Source organism: Erpetoichthys calabaricus, chromosome 11, assembly GCF_900747795.2.
Source record: "Erpetoichthys calabaricus chromosome 11, fErpCal1.3, whole genome shotgun sequence".
NCBI lineage: Eukaryota > Metazoa > Chordata > Cladistia > Polypteriformes > Polypteridae > Erpetoichthys > Erpetoichthys calabaricus.
The window spans coordinates 107,103,199-107,124,368 of NC_041404.2; the positions used below are offsets into that span (position 1 = coordinate 107,103,199).

The following is a 21,170-nucleotide window of genomic DNA, read 5'->3' on the forward strand; positions in this document are numbered from 1 at the left end:
CAAACAGCCGTAAATGTTCTAAAGAAAGCTGCCTGCCCATCTTTCTGCCAGAAGTTATAATGCACGTCATGTGCTTGACATGAAATTATTTATCTAATACTTTATATAGTGCCTCTTCAGATACGCCGCAGTCAGCGCGTACAAAAACGTACCATTCGTCTTTCAAGCAAGCAGTGTGTTTTCTGTTAGTTTAATGCAGACATAACACGAAAATGCAACGATACAGAATTTCATCACGTGTAGCAAATTCCCTCTGTAAGTTTCCATTGCGTATAATGATTTTCATGTTCTACAGCTTTGTTTTTTATGCTGTCATTTTTTGAAATGCTTTTTTTCATATTGGGCCGGACTACAAAAGGCGATGAATCTCTTCGGGATTTACCGGGGTTTGCGGTGGCACAATCTCGTAAACGGATTCATTTAAACTGCACTCCCAACTGTGTTGCGTCATTATTGGGATAGAACATTTGTGGCAACGGAAGACATAGTCGGCAAGGTGCCGCTGTTAGTAACAAGAACTGGAGGGGAATCATAATAAGATGCCAGGTTCTTTACGGAGCAAACGGGAATGCCAACTAACCAATTACTTTGTCTTCACAGAAGCCTTACTGGACATGGCAGGCTCAGCGCTAAAGCAATCTACGGTAAGCACAATCATCAAACTGGCTTCCTTTTCACAGCTCCTCTGTTAAACCTTTGAATTGTGTTTTGCATTCATTAGTCAAGCTGTTGCCTACATTACCTTGGCGCAGCAGCTCAGCGTTTCGTGTGTTAAGAGCCTCAATTTCAGAGACTGCTGCTCACTTGAGTGGAAAGGAAGGTAACAGAGAGACTGCTCCGTTTGGCCTCGTGGCATTCAGCTGTTTGCTATGAAGACTCTTCTTTGAAGAGGTCTGCCTACTGCTAACAAGTCAAGAGAGCTCTTCCCCTTGTTGCAGTTTTTTCTTTCTCTTGGAGAGTTTAAGCTTGTGTAACAAAATATGAATCTTTAAAAGTTCTAAGAAGGTGCGTATCATAGGGTTTCAATCGTTTGCACATTAATCCAGTGGTTCTCAATCTGTTCCGCTAAACACACCACGAGTCGGAGAAAACTGGCTTTTCGGTGAACGATGGACCGTGCATTTGGCATCTTAATTCAGTGTTATTCGTTTCGCCTACTGTTTACAGTAATAATTCGTTCAACTTTCAATTAATTTATGAACATTATATGTAAGTCTTTCATCAGATAAATAATTGATTTGAATATAGAATTATTGTTAATATTCTTTCATAATGGATAAATTCATCACAAAAAAGTCTCGTCTCGACAAAAACTCTCCAATAGACATTGACAGTGCTATTGCTTGTACTAGTAGAGTTTAAGAGGATTTTACTGAAAAAAAGAAAGATTAAATCAACTTCACGAAATGTTAATCGCTTTTACGAAGATTGTCCAATTCCTCTGCATTGTATGCGGAGAGAAACTCACAAATAGTGCAATTGGTGCCCGCTAAATTAAAACGACATTTTTCTACAAAGCATTAAAATCTTTCCTCAAAAATAAAGATTACTTTAAAAGGCTTTTGGAGACTCAAGGTAAACAAAATAAGCAATTTGAAAAAAATATAAAAATAAGTGATAAATTGCAACTTGCGTCATATAACATTGCGGAGTTAATAGCATCGAAGTTTAAACTACGCACAATAACAGAATCTCTTATTTTACCAGCCTGCTGTGAAATAGTAACCATTATGTTTGGAGAACAAGCAAAGAGTGAAACTTTAAAGATCCCGGTATCTGATGACACAATTCGAAGGAGAATAAATGTTATGTCCTGTAACATTGAAGGGAAAGTCGCCAGTGAACTTGTTAATAAGGCGTTTTACATTACAAGTGGACGAATCAACAGATATAAGTGGCAGGGATCATTTACTGGGCTTTGTAAGCTGTATGAAAAGAATGCAAAAATTGTATGAAAGAAAAATAATCACTTTTTATGCTGCAAAGAACTTTCAGGGCGTACAGCTGGTCAGGACATATACACTGAAAAAAATAACTTGTTGGATAAACTTAAAAAAATTATGGCAATCAATTGCATTCACCTTTTTAAGTTCTTTCAACTAACACTACTTTTAAGTAAATCCTACAATGGTATTAATGTAAATTTAACATTGCTTTTTGAGTTGAGTGAAAATAAAAATGTGATAAGAGTTTTTTGGATTAACTAACATTTTCTTTTACAAAATTATTACTTTTTTAAGTTGAAACAACTAGTGTTCATAATTTAACCCTACTCAAATGGTGTATGTATAAGTTACACAAGATTTTAATTGGAATAAACTTAAAAAGGTTTACGCAATCGATTGCCATAATTTTTTTGAGTAAGCGTAACTCAATATTCTTACCTTTTCAAACAGAAGTCATGTAGTACTAGGGTGTTGTACCGTGTTAGCCATTATGAATGTAGAGAAAAGCCAAGCAAAATGACACCTTTTATTGGCTAACTAGAAAGATTACAATATGCAAGCTTTCAAGGCAACTCAGGCCCCTTCTTCAGGCAAAATCTTGCCTCGAAAGCTTGCATATTGTAATCTTTCTAGTTAGCCAATAAAAGGTGTCATTTTGCTTGGCTTTTCTCTACAAACAGAAGTCATAAAAGTGGAAAAAAGCACAAGAGTATAGTTTTTGTATTTTAATGTATAAAACATTATTACAATATTTTTCTTTACAAATAACAGTAATTACAATGTAGATTTTATTTTACCTTTATTTTCTCTTTGCAAAAGCCTACAGCCATCTTATGGGCTCATTAACACTGAAATTTACTTTACAATCCAAATTGTTAATTTCCTTCTAAATGTTTGCTAGTTCACAGTATGTAACTTTTACAAAATAAGGTTAACTGTGAAGCTGTAAACTTAATAACCTTAACAAAATCTTGTGTAAAGTAGGGCCATCCATCCATTATCCAACCCGCTATATCCTAACTACAGGGTCATGGGGGTCTGCTGGAGCCAATCCTAGCCAACACATGGCGCAAGGCAGGAACAAACGCCGGGCATGTTGCCAGCCCACTGCAGGGCACACACACACCAAGCACAATTTAGGATCGCCAATGCACCTAAGCTGCATGTCTTTGGACTCTGGGAGGAAACTGGAGCACCCAGAGGAAACCCACACAGACATGGGGAGAACATGCAAAATCCATGCAGGGAGGACCTGGGAAGCGAACCCAGGTCTCCTAACTGTGAGGCAGTAGCACTACTGCTGTGCCACCGTGCAGCCCATCTTAACAAATTCTTATGTAAAATAGGGCCTCTATATTGGTAGGTAAATACAAAAAAAAAAATCCAGTAAATAATGCTTTTTTTGACCAAAATATGGTCATACCCTGTATATACAAAACAATATGGTCTTCTAATATTGCAGTAAATAAAGTTGATGCAAAAATTAAAGCACTAACATTAGCACATTAACCTGTTTTTTAAAGAAAGAACTTTTGAGCTACGTTTGAGACCATTCAATTCCAAAAATAATTTTTGGAATACTTCTAAAGTACATCTGAGCTCTGCGGTGTGTTGGCGCCCTGTCCGGCATTAGTCCCTGCTTTGCACCCTGTGCTGGCTGGGATTGGCTCCAGCAGACCCCCGTGACCCTGTAGTTAGGATATAGCGGGTTGGAAAATGACTGACTGGCTATATCTGAGCTCTTTAGGGTAACTTAGATTCAGTGAATATATAACACATAGTAACATGGCACATGCTGTTGCAAATTCACCAAAATTATTTACAGATTCAGTTTACTCAACAATCACACCAACATCTGCTGGTTCTGCATCAGGAGCTCCTTCATGCGTTGCCACAATTAGTTTGAGAGCATACTGACTCCAGTCAGACTGAATACTATCAGCTTCAACATCCTAAAGAAAATAAAATGCCATAATTAATACTAATAACAAATACATCTACATTTCAAAGGAATACTCCACCAAAAAATAAACACTTTAACTGTTCCTTGTCCTACACTGGTAGAGCTGGCTGAGAAGAATTTTAATCTCAGGTTTTAAAGCAAAAAAAGCAAAGTAAATCGTGACACAATACAATTTAATAGAAACTAATTCTGTATAGTACCAAACAATATCAAAGTGTTCGTGAAAAAATTTCAGATTACTAATGTTTTATAATCAGGATGGATGACATCCAGTGTAGAGGGCATCACCCAACAAATGAAATCAATTGCTTTTCTTTCAAGCCTTTTCTAAACTTGACTTGGTCATTTCTTTGGTTTTCAATGTTTTATGCATCACCATGCATATGTGTTATTTTTGACATGCAACAGGGCAATACACTGTCAAAGCAAAGAAAATATAAAGTAATATAAACTACTGAGTGAAAGAATATAGTGTTACTAACATATTATAGTAGTATATATTTTATTTATTAGTTTCTTAAAGTTGTCATTGTATAGATTAGAGTTTTTTTGTTTTTTTTTTTAACTCCACTCAGTCAATGCAATATTGAGATACCGGCTCTATCTCCGCAAACAGAAGAGGAAAAAAAATAAAACTGATCCATTTACCACATACTGTACTCTGAGAAGATCCTCCACATTTTCACCAAGGTACTTTACCAAACAGCAGAGAACAAGCTCTCTTCACTTGTGGAGAGTATTTTCCTGTTTAAATCAGTATTAAGAGGCATTGTGAAAAAGCAACCAAACCAGGTCATTTAATAAATACCTCTGCAAGAATTTACTTATGCTTCTTACCCCATAAGATATCTAGCATCATGTGGATTTCTTTTTCTACGGCGCCTCCCTTATTACGGAAAATGCTTATCAGCCTTGGTGTGAATTTATCCAGGGAAGATGTAAATTTTGCAACCAGATGGATTGTTGGGATTCTTAGGAATTCTTTGCTGATCTGCACACATAGAACACAAACCATAAAGTGGAACTAATTACAAACAATTCTGAAATGGTAACAAACAACTGTTTATTTAAAAAGCTCTAAACCTACACCATATTACACAGAAAAAAAGAAACTATAACAATGCAAAATAATTTAGAAGATAAATTACTTACATTTTTTCAGTACCTGAGTGGCATTGAAGAGAGCTGTCCATCTTGCTTTGAAATCTTCAATCCTTTGGAGAGAAAATGTTTTGGCCATTTTTTGGGTGATAACACTGTGATTATCTTTCTTCCTCACCTCACTCAAAAGCTCCTCTCTTTCTTTTTCAAGACTTTGTTTTATTTCCCCAGCTGGATAAGGTGGAAGACAATTCACTTCAGCCTTCTTCCATCCATCCATCCATTTTCCAACCCGCTGAATCCGAACACAGGGTCACGGGGGTCTGCTGGAGCCAATCCCAGCCAACACAGGGCACAAGGCAGGAAACAATCCTGGGCAGGGTGCCAACCCACCGCAGGACACACACAAACACACCCACACACCAAGCACACACTAGGGCCAATTTAGAATCACCAATCCACCTAACCTGCATGTCTTTGGACTGTGGGAGGAAACCGGAGCGCCCGGAGGAAACCCACACAGACACGGGGAGAACATGCAAACTCCACGCAGGGAGGACCCGGGAAGCGAACCCGGGTCCCCAGGTCTCCCAACTGCGAGGCAGCAGCGCTACCCACTGCGCCACCGTGCCGCCTTCAGCCTTCTTGGGTTTTTTAATATTTCTTGGTGAAGACTTTTCCTGCAACTGCTTCTTTAATGAATTCAGCTCAGGGCATCCAAGGGACCTTAATGTTGTCCTGTAATTGGCCATTTTATATTTTAAGCTGGTCTGCCAACCATAATAACAAGACTAAGAGCCTGGCTCCTTTAAACATGGGTGCTTTGCTTCTGCTACTGCACAAATCTGACCATGTACAAAATTGCTGTGAAGATGTCAGTAGTGCTTAAGCAGATCTGCAGCAATTACAATACCACCTCATTTCACACCTACAAGAATTGCAAATAATGCAGCATTAATTATTAAAAATAAATATGTAATTTTAGACATGGAGTAGTATCAAGTGCAGCTATAAATATATATTTTCTGGTGATCACCTGTCATAAATTTAAACACACAAAACATTTTGCATGAATGTATAATGTGTTTGTGTAAAAATAGTAAACAAATGACAAAATTAATTTTACTTGCGATTTCCAAATAATTTATCTTTACCATAATAACAAAATTACATAACTCTAAGAGATATATCTCCTTTATAAGCTAGTATACAAATTATCTGTTAATACTGGCTGCCACCTGCAATCCATACGAAATAGTATACTAAGAGAATATATTAAAAATTCTGATAGAAAATAATGAATACCTCTTATAAATAACCATTTTATGTGCCATGAATCATAAAAATATAATACATAAAATATCAATTCAACAACTTAATAACACAGAAACGATATGCCTTGTAGTCTTCTTTAAGTTTCCCCATTTTCTCCCTTGCAATGACGTTTTTGTAGCATCATAAGTTACCTGTTCTGAAACTTTGTTTTTACCCAGGAAGTACCTTTATATTGAAACTTGCAATACTGTATACTCGTATTTTAAAAAGTACGGCGAATGTAAGATCTTTGTTAAAGATTTTTTAAACTTACACGAGCAGCTGTACATCTCCGTGTCTTCAGATAATTAATTGCTCTATGTAATTTATAAATCCAGTTGCAACTTGTGCAAACTTTGATTATCGCGAAACAAGTGCTCGAAAAATGGCGTTTGGAACAGAGGAAAAAAAGGACATTGAACAGATTTTGATTACGAGGAGAATAAAAGTTACTTGTAATAAATACTATAATCACACACTTTCACGCTATAAGTCAGTCAGTTCTTTGGAGAGTTGTAGACAAATTAACAACAAAAATATTTACCTATATGCCTGCAATTAAACCGCAGTACATAAACATCTTAACAAGCTGTTCACATTATCGTAGCTTATATGGAATGTAAGTTATTAACGTCTTAACAAAACTGCGCACATAAAAAAACTGATATAAAATATAAATAATTAATATCTTACCAATTCCAAGAAATGTAAAGAAAAATGGTTTAAAGACCCGCCAGTTCTATGAATATAAATCAGGTGATTAATTTGCACAAATCAGAAGCTCTTCAGTGAGCATACCCGTATGATGATCACTGTCCACGAATGAGAAATTGCTCAGTGTGCATGCGCAAAAGTAAAAGCCCGCCCAACTATGTATAATTGGATTTAAACAAAAAACTTAGTAGAGGCAATGTAATAAGTAATGTAAAGTTGAAAGTCCTTGTATTTTGTTGGGTAAACTAGTAAATATAAGTAAATTCTAAATTTTACCATTTGTATGTAAAATAAACTCATTTATATCAGTAAAATAAGCTAGACCAAAGAATGATTTTTTTTCAGTGTATGATTCAATAATGTCGTATATTAAATAATTTAAAATTATCAAGAAATCAATGTGTTGGTATTTGTACCAACGGAGCTGCATCAATGATTGGGCCAATCAAAGGATTTGTGAGTTTGACAAAAATAACCAATTCGAATATAATATTTACTCACTGTTTTTTGCATCGAAAAGCACTTGTCATGAAAATGTTGCCTCAGAAACTAAACGAAGTATTGAATCAAGTAGTTGCCATGGTAAATTTTATTAAGGTGAGACCACTAAAAAGCTGACATTTCAAACAACTTTGTTCAGCTATGAAGGCGGACTACAAATGTTTACTTCATACAGAAGTGAGGTGGTTGTCACGTGGAAAAGTTTTAAACTGCGTGTTACATCTTAAAAACGAACTGGGTTTTTTTCGAAATGGAAAAACGCAAAACATTTTGTAAATACCTGAAAAATTATATTTGGTGCAATAATTTGGCATATTTGGCTGATCTTTTTACTTACCTTAATACGATCAATACAAGTATTCATGGGAAACATGAAAACATTCTTACATCTACCGATAAATTGTGTGCAATGAAAAAAACAAGATTTCACTGTGGAAGAGACTGTTGCAGAAAGGAACACTGAAAATATTCCCGTCAATGCAAGATGAAAATGACGAGATTGTTTCCTTAATAACCGTACATTTAACACAACTGGAAGAAAACTTCGAAAAGTATTTTCCATTATTAAATACAGAACAATATGACTGGATAAAAATTCCATTTATTCCTTCCACCTTCTCTGGTTTTATAATTAAGGAAGAAGGATTAATATCTCTCTTTAGATTGCAAATTGAATTTAAAAATAATCCTGAAGAATTTTGGATCTCTGTTGAAAACGAATACCTTGTCATAGCGAAAAAAGCCCTAAACACATTATTATTGTTTTCCACATCATATGTTTGTGAGGTAGGATTTTCAACAATTATCGATATTAAGATGAAAAAATGTGAGAGGCTTGGAAATTTGGAAGAAGAGATGCTAGTGGCTTTATCTTTCGTTCGCCCAAATATTCCAGAAATTTGCAAAGAACATCAAGGACATATTTGGTATAAAATCATTTTTGCTATTTTATTTTTATATTACTATTATATCTTGTACAACAATTATATGTAATTTTTAAATATATTAAAAACTAGCTGTCCCTTTCGACTCTGCCCACGTAGTAGTGAAACAGGACAAAGTTTAAAAATCAATAAACAAACAGGTATTGCTAGCTAAGGGGAGGCAAGGTACTTGAGTGAGGAGGGCCCCTTCCCTCAGCCCACAGTAGCTGTCTCACATTTGCACAAATAAATCTACCGCAAGTGAACTTTGATACTTTGTGCAATGAGAGAAATCCCAAAATCAACCGGAATGTTCAAGCAAATTATAGAAAAAAATGCGATCTAAATCCATTAAGTAGTTCTCTCGTTTCCTAGCTAAGCAGAGGCAAGGTATGCTACGAGGTTGGCATGTGAGTGAGCATGACCCCGCCTGGCTCCCCACTCCTGACATCACATTTCCCGCAGCCTCTGTCTCGGATTAGTGCGAATAAATCGTTCCTGCAAGCGAACTATAATACTTAGCACTCAAACAGAAGTCGCAAAAGCAACAAGAATGTTCAAGCAAATTATAGGAAAAAACCCAATCTAGTAGTTCTCTTGTGGAAAGCGGACAGACAGACATTGGATTTTTATATATACAGTGTGTATGTATATATATATATATATATATATGTATATATATGTATATATATGTATATATATATAGAGAGAGAGAGAGATTGATTTATTATTTTTTTCTTCAGTTATTGGTATTATATTTTTTCTTGTCATAATAATAGTAATTTTAATAAAATTAATGAATAAATGAAAGGTTATATACATTCAACTTACATGTTCAGAATTGGTTGCAGTTTCAGTAGGACAGTGTGGAAATAAACAATTTGTAATAACTATAAAATAAATATTATTTAAAGTTTAAATAATAATAACAATTAAAATGTAACATATTTGAGTATTTTGATATTAGTTTTCCACATAAAAAAATGTCAGTGTCTGGTGGTCCTTGACCTCAAAAAGATTGAGAATCACTGCATTAATCTAATATTTGAGTGTGGTGTGGGCATTGTACGTGGAATCAAAGTACATCTGCATTAGTGTCTGTGACTTTGTGTTTGACTAATGCAACTTTATACCTGTTGGAAATACCTCTTGCTGCAAGAAGATAATGGGTGCTGAATGCAAGGTCAGGAGTACAGTAAGTTTTAGCCTTCCGTGTGTTACTATATACAACTTTCTGACTAGATGGTGCTGGGGCCGAGGTGGGAGTATATAACTGCACCTACCCAAGCATTACGATTGTGGACAGTATTTACCAATTAAGGTGATGAATACATAATACCATAAGTACCAAATTGATTAAATAAAGAATGCCATTACTAAGTAATACAGTAAAGGGTCAGTGACCATACATACTGTATTTAACATTATAACCTCCTAATATGGTAGGGTCCCTCAAGTTCAGTCCTGGAGGGCCACAGTGACTGCAAGATTTTGCTCCAACAAAATTTCTTAATTAGAAGTCAACTATGGCTGATAACAGAACTTATTTAATTGTGTGGCTTTCAATCTGCCATGCCTGGTTATTCTTAGATTGTAGATTCTTCCTTTACAAGGATGTTATCCAAGTGACTTGTGGACCATAGCTGATTAACACTAGAATCCCTGAAGCCTATAAAAAAACTTGTAATCCTGGCCCACCTTAAATTCCTTCGCACCTCCCAATCACCACTTTTTGTTTTGTAAATGTGTCGATCAGCACACGCAGCCTGGTGATACCACCCCAACCCCCCTCCCCCCCTCATGGAGCTCAACTCGGGCAAAAAGTTCTCCCACCTCAAGCCAAGGCACCTTATCTACATGTAAAGTGCCTGAAGTTGTACATGGTAAATAATACAGTATATCGTTATTTGTAATACATGCATTTCAGGTGTATTTCGTGTCTACAAAGATCTGGTTAAGTGTAGGATGAAAGGAAATGCGAGGCCAGAAATGCTGAACACATACCTAAAGCAGAAACTTTTTCCATGTTATACTAATAATGAAATGAAGTGTATAATGTGTGAAGACTTTAGTCCAAACATCAAATACGTACACTTTTATTCAAGAATATAACCAAGTTAAAAAAAAAAAAACCAAAACTTTCAATTTACCTGTTGCTGTCAATGAGTTACAAACCCAAGCTCAAATGTCAATCAACAGAAGGCTAATATGTATTCTTGGATGGTGCAGAGGTAAGAACTGCTGCCTTATAACCCAAAGGTTGCCGCTTCGAGTCCCAGCACTCTGTGTTTTGAGTAGTGAGCTGCTATTATTATTATTACTATAATATATTAAAAACATACATTTGATTTGAATCTGTGACTGCTGCACAGCAATACAACTCTCTTGGCACCATAAAGTAAAATGGGACTTCCACCTGCAGCTAAAGTCACTTCAGTATGCTAGCAATTCACCTAGCTAGTGTTTAGAATTGGCAGTGTCATGCTGATGGTGTATGCGCTCAAAAAGATGAAGTCTTTCTACATTTTCAGTACCATGCACCATAACGTGGAGTACAGACAAGATCGAAAAAAAAAATGTTCAAATGGCATAGCGTTTTCAAATAGTGACATTTTCATGTATGAATGTGTGTGTACATGCATGAGAGAGACAGATTTGATCTCATTCAAGTGGAATATAAATATAAGTGGAAGTGGAATATAAAATAAACACTTTCGCAAAGGTATGACAAAATAATTGAGCTTTTATTCACCAGCGTTTGTATGTCTGCTTAAATCCTTTCAGCGATATCTTTTACATTTACATCATTTAGCAGACACTCTTATCCAGAGCGACTTACAACAGTGTTTGTTAGTTTTTTCGCATACCCCTTGGGGTCAGAGCGCAGGGTCAGCCATTGTACAAGGAGGCCCTGGAGCAATTACAGGTTAAGGGCCTTGCTCAAGGGCCCAGCAGAGTAGGATCTCTTTTGGCAGTGACGGGGATTCGAACCGGCAACCTTCCGGATACCAGCGCAGATCCTTAGCCTCAGAGCCACCACTCCGCCTATTTTACAGGTAGCAGAACTGTACACCAGCTGTTACAGACTGATATCAAAGGCTTATTCTTTTTGGGCGCATACATCGTCAGCATGGCACTGCCAGATCTAAACACTAGCGTGGTGAATTACTTGAGTACTAAAGTGACTTTAGCTGCAGGTGGAAGTCTGAGCAGGCATCAACCACAGTACCAACTGTGGACATCACTGCTCTTGTGAAAAGAATGGAGATAAACAGCATCAACTCACAGAGGGATAGGCAAGCTTGTTGTACCACATGAACGTCACTGAGAGAATACAAGCAGCCAGAATTTACACTGGGTGTTACATACACAAATCAAATTTATGTTTTTATTATATTGTAGAAATAATAATAATAGCAGCTCATGTAGAAAAGAATATTCTTAAACTTGATGATTTGCATAAATTCAAAGAGAATCATAAGCATATATGAAAATAAGTATTATATCCTAATGCACACTAGTATAGAAAGGGTTGTAACAGATGGCCGGGGCCTATGCCCGGCCAGGACGCCCTTTCAACACTTGGTCCGGGGGAATTGCCATGGGCTACACACTACTTCCCCCAGAACACTTGGTGGCAGCCCCCCTGGGTTGCATCGGGGCTACAGGCATGGGACTTCGGAGCTCAGCCTTGTTGGACTCCGTGGCCACCGCCAGGGGGAGCTACATGGCTTAGTGACATGCCACACCCAGAAGTGCAGCCTGAATTAGGTTAATTTTATCACCTGAAGCACTTCTGAGTGGGCTATATAAGGAGCCAGCAGCCACCACTCCAGGCGCTAGAGTTTGGAGGAGGATGACAAAGCTTCCTGGGAGGAGTGGAGGATAAGAAGAGTATATTGGGGTGTTTTGTTTTGTTTGGTGTGTTTTTGGGGACTGTGAATATCTTGCTGCTAAGCTTACAGAGTTCAATCAAGGACACTGTGCTCTTTTAGAGGGCTAAACGGGCCATTGTTTTAAGAAATGCACTCATTAAGACTTTGGCCATGAGAGAAAACCAGAGAGGCAGTTTGCTTCCATGTGCACCAGCTGGGCCTTTGCTTCCCTGTCTGTTTGCCTGGACAGGTGATGGCAAGTCAAGAAAAATGTAGTTTATAAGAAACAGTGTTATTGTTTTAGGGGCACAGCTGCCCCAACCTCTAGCCCAATATCTTAAGTGGGTGTCCACCTTATTCTGACTTACTGATAGGAATCGATTGATAAATAAGTTTCAGACACCTGCACAGGGTATGAAGTAATGATGGCAGTTTCGGTCAAGTGATGGACATTAGGTAATGATGGGGAGAGCCAGAAGGAGGAGAGGATTTTGCATAAGTGATAAGAATGGTAATAAATGTAAGCTCGCTGAATTTGCTAATTGCTCATTTCACTTGATTTGGGTCCATGTATGCACCACACAATAAGATTGGATTTTGCTACCTTCCTGGAACTCCGTGTGCCTTCTTTGAGCAGCATGTTTCTCCTGCAACACTCACTACTCAAAATGCAAAGTGCCGGAACTCAAACAGGCAACCTTTTGGTTATAAGGCAGCAGCTCATACCTCTGCACCATCCAGGAGTACATATTGACATTTGAGCTTGAGCTTTTGAGTTTTTTTTTTTTTTCTTCACACATTATACACTTCACGTTATTATTAGTATAACATGGAAAACGTTTCTGCTTTAGGTATGTGTTCAGCATTTCTTGCCTCACATTTCCTTTCATTGTACACTTTCCCAGATCTTTGTAGACACGGAACACACATGAAATGCATGTATTCCAAATAACTATATACTGTATTATTTACCCTATACAACTCCAGGCACCTCACACGCAGATAAGGAGCCTTGGCTTGACCTGGGAGAACTTTTTGCCAAAGTTGAGCTCCGTCATGGGATAGCAGGCCTCTTGCTGCTTGTGCTGATTGACACATTTACAAAACAAAAGACACTGATGGAGAGGTGCGAAGGAATTTAAGGTGGGCCAGGATTGAGTTTTTTCGTAGGCTTCAGGGATTCTAGTGTTAATAAATCTTGATTTCAATTTCTTTCCAAATATCTTGCCCAAAATGATTCTTCATGATAAACACACACACAGGCATAAATGAGACCAAGCAAGATTATAAGCTGCTGGGACCTTTGTTATTTTTATCTCATTGTTTATTGGCAGCTAGTTAAGAAAAAAGAAGCAAATATAAAGCAGAATGCAGCTTTTTAAGATTACAGAAAGTGATTAGGCATTTTTAAAAGGCAAGTGAACTTAAAGCATTAAAGTGCTGATTGAGTAATAATTGACATCAGCAGTGATAATTGGCTCCTAATCAGTTTGGTTGGAATAACACCCTACAACCACTGCCACTCTCCAGAACTGAACTTGAGAATGTCTGTTATATGGTAACCTAAGGCCTTCCATCCCAACCTAAATCTGACCCCATCCCATCCCGTGTCCTTTAGTGACGGGTACTTGATCACTGTGGGACATAGGATGGGGCCAGATGAGGAGGGTATGACATTAGATGGGTATAGTATCTGTCCTTTTACCCTATTCTGTAGTAACAATATTGATAATTTAACCAATTTGCTAGAAATTATATTGTTTAGTTATTCACCACTGTTCAACATAGATACTGTCATCTACCATACCACAGTGTAGGGGTACGTCTGATGCTTGACTTTTGGCATCTATTCTATCAAGGAAAATGTAGAGAGAATCAAAGAAATGTCTTGAATGTCCATAGTATTGTAGGAAACAATACCGTGGTGTGTTGCAGAGTGTTATCGTGTGTATCATCCTGTATGTATATACAGTATGTTATGTTTTGCACATGGCCAGAAGATTGTGCAGGTGTGTTAGTTGGGCCTGTGCTTATATGTGCAAGCATATACCAGGATGTGTGATAGACTGTGATGTCTGCACATGCACATAACCACTAGAGTGATTACATTACCACAGCTGAGCACATAAATGCAGAGGTATTCTAAGTTAGATTTGAATCAGAGACTACAATGTTTTAAATTTTTGTATAAAACCAAAAACATCTTAAGCCTTTACTATACATGTTGCCAAAATTGAAAATGTAATGTTTGCTGTGGTTCAAGCTGCAAATGAGATACATGCAATTTTTTATTTAAAAATTAGCATTGTCATATTCAGAGAATAAATAATATGTAGTGTCCATTAGGCTAGTTATTGAGGTGTTCTTTTTGTTTTTGTTTTTTTTTTTACATTTGTATGAGTCTGCTAAAAAAAATTGTTTCTATGTGTGATCTGTAATGAACGTGGTACACAGGATTTTCCTTTAATCCCAAAGACATGCAAGTTAGACTAATTTGTGCCTCTAACTTAACAGAAAATTGAACGTATGCTTATCATGCAGGGTTCAGAGCTGGCTCTTGTCTTGCACGCTCCTTCTTTTGTGCAAAAAAATGGATTTGTAATTGCAGTTTCATATAAGTTGCAGAAAATGTCATACAAACTGTATACCATTTCAGTGTTTGAATCCTTGCCTAGTTACTTTCCATATGAACTTTGCATGTTGTCCTTGAATCTGCACAGTTTTCTATCCTGTTACTCTGGTTTTCCATCCACATTTCAAAGACATAAATCATAGTTTAATTAGTAGTTTTCAACTTTCCCTGATTTAATCAGTTTAAATGCACAAGAAGAAATCCATGAATGACTGGTGCCCTGCCCACGACTAATTCCTGCCTTGTGCCCAATCCTGTTGGAATAGAGAATGGCTTTCTGAAATAGAGAAAGCAAGTAAACAAAATGAAATAATGTATGGTAAACCATTTTTTTAACCTACTTCACTTATGAGAATATTGCACAATAACATAGAGGTGTTGTACAAGAATGATTTCAAAATATATCATTTTTTTAGGCTTTTTATAATCAAAGTAAAAAAAAATTATCTGTCCTTTTCAGAGCAACGGAAGAAGTATTCGAGTACAAACTTCATCATGGCTGACACCTCTCAGTACTCTGTTAATGTAAGCTGCTCTCCTGTCTCCTGAATGAAAGTTTATGCCATTGTATCTCTGTTCATCTCATGGAGTTTTCCTTTGCAGCATCTAGTGACTTTCTCAATTGACCCCAATGAGAATGTGCGGACAGTGGAGGATGCACTTCGTAATCTGTCTGCTATGGATGCCAAGGGTAAGATCTGGACACAAGAAATGCTGCTGAAGGTGGAAAGTAACAAGATCACACTCATTGACGTAGAATCTAAGGTATGGAGCCCAGTATTTTAGATGGAAAAATATTATCATTATGGGACCAACTTTTCTTTTCCTCAAATAACTAAACCCTCCACCCTGATGACCAATCTCTTACATTACAGATATTCTGTTAATCAAACTTACAAAGTGGAATCCGAAAATATTCAGACCCCTTCACTTTCTACACACTTTGTTGTATTGTTGTTTTAAATTAATGCATTTCCCATTTTTGACCATTGGTATACACTCAGTATCGCATAATGACATAGTGAAAACATCTTTTCAGAAAGATTTGCAAATTTATTAAAAATCAAATCCAGAAATCTCTCTTTTATATAAGTATTTAGACTCTTTTCTGTGACACTCCAAATTGTGGTCAGGTGCTTCCTGTTTGCTTTAATTATCCTTGAGATGTGTCTAGATTTTGCACATTTTAGCAAACTGAATTGATTGGACAAAATTTTAAAAAAGCACACACCTGTGTATATACTGTAAGGTCCCATAATTCACATTGTATATCAAGACAAAAACCAGGCTATGAAGTCTAAGGAACTGTCTGTAGACCTCAGTCATCAGACTGCGGTGAAGCATAGATCAGGGCAAGGGTATAAAACTCTTCCTAAACCTTTGAGTTTTCCCAGGGGTGCAATGATCACAATAACTGTGAATTGGAAGAATTCTGGAAACACCAGGGGCCTCATGTATAAACGGTGCGTACGCACAGAAATGTTGCGTACGAACCTTTCCACGCTCAAATCGCGATGTATAAAACCTAAACTTGGCGTAAAGCCACGCACATTTCCACGGTAACTCATTCCTTGGCGTACGCAATTTATCCGCCCGGTTTTGCAGACTGGCGGCACCCAGTGTCAAAGCAGTGCTACTGTTCCTGTGTGATCACTCTTTCTTTCTTAAATCCACATTCCTGGCGTGGCTTTATAAATACACTGAAATTAACTGCATATTGTTTATTAGTGTAATGCATCTGATTGTAATTAACCTGTAGCAATATAATGGTCCAGGGAATAGCCATAGTATTCCAAATACCATAACTGCTTTAGCGTTGTAACTCTCACTGCATCTTCTTTCAGCTGCTCCCGTTAAGGGTTGCCACAGCAGATCATCTTTTTCCACATTACTCTCACTGCACCACTCAGAGTATTTATATTACTGTATCTGAGTGGGAAATCACAGCAGCAGCTGATTGGAAAGAGAATTATCGGTACACAGCATGAAGCAGATGCTGCCTGAGCCACAGCAAACGCTTTAGTCCCTGTACGGACTTCGCGGTTTAGAAACAGTTTCATCCCAAGAACTCTAAAGGCACTAAATCAGTCCATCAACTGCTCCTTATATAATTGTTTACTTATAAGTACAATCACCTCACTGTAAACTTGCACTACAGTTATAATATTGCACAACCTGCGCCACTTTATAAAGCGCGTATTTACATGTGATGACGGTATTCATTTCTAAGACGAAATGCAGCAAAACATGTTGATTATATTATACAGATAAAACTTTAACTTCATTTAAATAATCTGTATTGTTAATAATTAAACATGTGAGGACACGGTGCCGCAGCGCTAGCTAGTTCAGTAATTGTTCCTGCCTTGCGCTGTATTATTGCTGGTGCTGACGCGACACTGGAAAGATAGACGGATATAATAATTAAACATGTACTACTAAGATATTTCAATGTTCCTTAAAAGTTTTGAAGAATCGAAGTTCTAAGCTTACAGATGGCTTCACGTCTATTACATAGCTTATTGTGTGGCGATTGAGTTTTTGGAGAAAGAAAAGTAAGGACAGGAATTGGAGGTTAGTACGTTTGAAAGAGACAGTACTGCTGTGATAAATTATTTAACTGAAGGTTGCGCATGGCGCAGCAAGCCTCTTGCGTGAGACATGAACAAGCACTGCGCCACCGTGTTCCCATGTTTAATAACATGCTTTCATTCCTATCATCATGAAAAAGATATCACGTATACATCTCAGTATTTTAATTATTCAGAGAGCTGTAATATCAAGAATGTAATGGAGTATGTGTCCTGTCGGAGAAAGAGAAAGCCCGTTTAAAAAGCAGGTAGTGATTCATACACATAGAGCACATAGAAGATCAAATACAGAACAAAGCATTTAACATGCCACTTTAGTTACAATAGGATTTGAGAAACTAGTAAATTAAACGATTTTAAGATGAAGTTTAAGATGTTCTACTTTAATGGCAAAATAAACTACGTGATTAAAGTGGAAATTTCGAGATTAAAGTTGACATTTCGTGCTTTTTTCCCCACTGTGTGCCTTTTTTTTTGTCTGTACCCTAATAAGCTTTCATATGACACTCAGACGGTGGGCTACGACTCGCTTTTTCACGGCGACTTTGATATGTGATTTCTTTTTTATTTCGGGCACTGTGCGACTTTGTGAAGTTGAGCCTTCGAGTTTCTCCGACACACTGTCACTCGATCAGCTTTCTTTTGTTGATTATACCACTGTTTAAACCAACAAATAGTACGTTTTTCCTTTGCCTCTACTTGGTATTCGCTGAAATTCTTATATTTTCCCCTGTGCTTTTCCCATTGTCTTTTCACAGAAGGCTATTTATATTGATTTGCATATTCAAAGAGGCGTAATTCTGGGAGGAGTTGGGGCGGGACAGAAGGCGCGTGCACGTGCGTTACTTTTCACGCAAATCGGGATTTATGTAGTAGAAGAACGTGAAAGTATGCGTGCGCACAGATTCCTGCATCTGGATTTTTCTGTGCGTACGCACAATCCCGCTTTTGTGCTTACGCCATGTTATAGTGTGAGTTCTACGCACGGCGTTATACATGAGGCCCCAGGACTTTTTCTAGAGTTGGCTTTCTGGCCAAACTGAGTAACCAGGTAGTAAAGGTGTTTGTCAGGGAAGTGACCAAGAACCCAGTGGTCACACTAACAGAGAATCTGAAGACCTCTGCTGAGAAGGACAAACATCTCAGCAGTACTCCATCAATCAGGCATCTGTGGTAAAGTGGCTAACTGGAAACAAACTTTGACATAAAAGCATACGACAGTTTAAAGGGCTCTGAGAGTATGAGGTAAAAGATTCTCTGGTTTCAGAAGGCAAAAATTAAACTCTGTTGGCAAAAGTCCAAGTACTATGTCAGGCGAAATCCAGATATTGCTCACCATCTTCCTAATACCATCTTTACGGTGAACCATAGTAGTTGCAGCATCATGCTGTGCGGGTGTTTCTCAACAGCAGGGACAGGGAAGCTGGTCAGAATTGAGGGAAGAATGAATGCAGCTGAATACAGAGACTTCTTTAAAGAAAACAAGCCAGAGTGAACTTAAGTGAAAGGTTCATCATTCAGTATGGAAATGACCTGAAATGTACAGCCAGGGCAATGGTGGAGCAGCTTTGGCACAAGTCTCTGACTGTCTTTGAGCAGCTCAGACATAAATCCCATATAACATATGTGGAGAGACCTGAAGATAGCAGTTTACAGATACTTCCAATTCAGTCTTATAGAGCTTTAGAACTTAGAAATTTGCCAGGAAGAATGAGATAAGAGTGCCAAAATGCAGGTGTGCAAAGCTTGTGGAGACTTACTTAACCGTTAAAGCTGTAATTGCTGCCCAGGAGGCTTCTACAAAAGTACTAAATTAAGGGACTAAATACTTAATATGAGATCTTAGTTTTTAATTTTTTCATACATTTTGAAAACCTCTCTGAAAGCAGGTCATTATGGGTTATTGTGTATAGGTTGATAGGCAAAATTATCAAATTTATCTATTTAAAATTAATTCTACAACGCAATAAAGGAAGCTGAAAGTGAAGGTGTCTGAATACTTTTTGAATCCACTACATATTCCTTCTGGAAATTATCTAAAAAGAGAACTTTCTATCCCTCACCAGTACTAGGTGTCATAGGTTTCTGTTGCCTCTGAATGATCTAGGTGGGTTTGAGGCTATTGTGTTGTTTTTCTTTTTTGGGTGAGGTGAATCAATATTTTCATCTTGTTATACAGTTTTGGCCATGTTGTGTGCTTTGCTGCAAATGACTTATAGGATAGCACCACATGAGAAAGTAAATCAGCCAAAATGCACCACACGACAGGACAAAATCTCAAAAGAACAGTCACAAATAAAAGAAATGCCACTTAACATTGTTTAAGTGAGTAAGAGATAGAGAAAGAAAGAAGGGGCAGTGATACCATTGAGTGTAGCATCTCAATGAATATTGTATGTACAGTATTTGAGTGCAGGGCTGCAAAGTTGAGTATACAAGATAACTGCACATAAGCATCAATCAAAATGAATTGAGGGCAGCTGATTAACAAAGAGATGTAATTCAGATGGATATCTCCTCTTTTAGGATGACTTGGAAACCTTCCCCCTAACTACAGTGCAGCGCTGTGATGCCATTGAAGGAGAAAAGCGCTTCCCTTCACTGTTACTACTTGTTTCTCAGGATATGACACAGCAGAAGCCAGATGTCCATTTTTTTCAGTGTGACAATGTCGGGGTATGTACCTATCTAAACTTGTGCCTTAAGTCTTGCTTTGTTTCACTTTTGCCTTGCTCTTCACTTGCCTTTGCTTATTGCATTCTTTAATACTGCGAAGATACAGAGAGACTTAGTGAGTTTGTATCCAACAGCAAACCTCAAAAATTACTTTCTGTTTGCTTGGTTGCTTGTTTTGGGTTTTTGAGGGGATTTTCAGCATAGTGAGAAAAGCTTGAGAGGAAAAACAACAGTGTCCTCTGACGTCTGTTTCCCTGAACCAAAGCTGGCCTCTCTCTCTCATCAGTACAGAGTGAAGGCACTGTCCTCCGTATTAGATGTACAAATCTTCACCCCCACTTTGAAATCTTACCAAAGCCACAGTCAATCATTAAATACTCAGTACTGAAAATTTTCCATCTTTTCCCTGCCATGTACTTTTCACAGTGTAGTCAGTCTGTCTGCAGGTTATCGTGAGTCAAATATAAATCAAAAAGACACAGTGCTAGAATACTTTTTCCCATATATTCTATTTTCTGATTAGCACATAGCCTCCTCTTGCTCATATCTTCCTCATTTCTTCCTCTCTCCTCTTCCCTTGTTTCTGTATTTCCCATGATGCTAAAATTGCAGTGTGGGCTTGTTTGCATAGGCCAGACTCATCTGTGGTGACATCAATGGTGCCATCTCCGATTTCAAATCTGGGAAGAATGCCATGAGGCCCAATGCCCTGAGGTAAGCTAAATGGAAGCTTTCATCTTTGAAGTTTTCCAGATTAGGTGGGAAAGTAGATATTGGTGGTGGCCAAAAACTTCAATTATTTCAAAAAGAAAGTGAACTGAGACACCACTGCTCTTTAGCCTGTCCAGTGCCATGAGACCTTTCCATTTTTCTGTTATTTGGAGGAAGAAGTAACTTCATGTAAACATCAGGATAGTCAACCTTATAGAGTGCA

The 21,170-nt window shown here is 37.6% G+C and overlaps 1 protein-coding gene across 2 annotated transcripts in view; it reads left to right on the plus strand.

Moving 5' to 3' along the window:
• LOC114660789 (epidermal growth factor receptor kinase substrate 8-like protein 1) overlaps positions 1-21,170 on the plus strand; it is a 60,515-nt gene that overhangs the window by 17,767 nt on the left and 21,578 nt on the right. For both annotated transcript variants that reach the window (XM_051934142.1, XM_028813687.2), the window contains exons 3-7: positions 601-644; positions 15,430-15,494; positions 15,573-15,734; positions 20,087-20,236; positions 20,868-20,950. In XM_051934142.1, the coding sequence (XP_051790102.1) occupies positions 601-644; positions 15,430-15,494; positions 15,573-15,734; positions 20,087-20,236; positions 20,868-20,950 (504 nt within the window). The remainder of the gene's footprint in view (positions 1-600; positions 645-15,429; positions 15,495-15,572; positions 15,735-20,086; positions 20,237-20,867; positions 20,951-21,170) is intronic.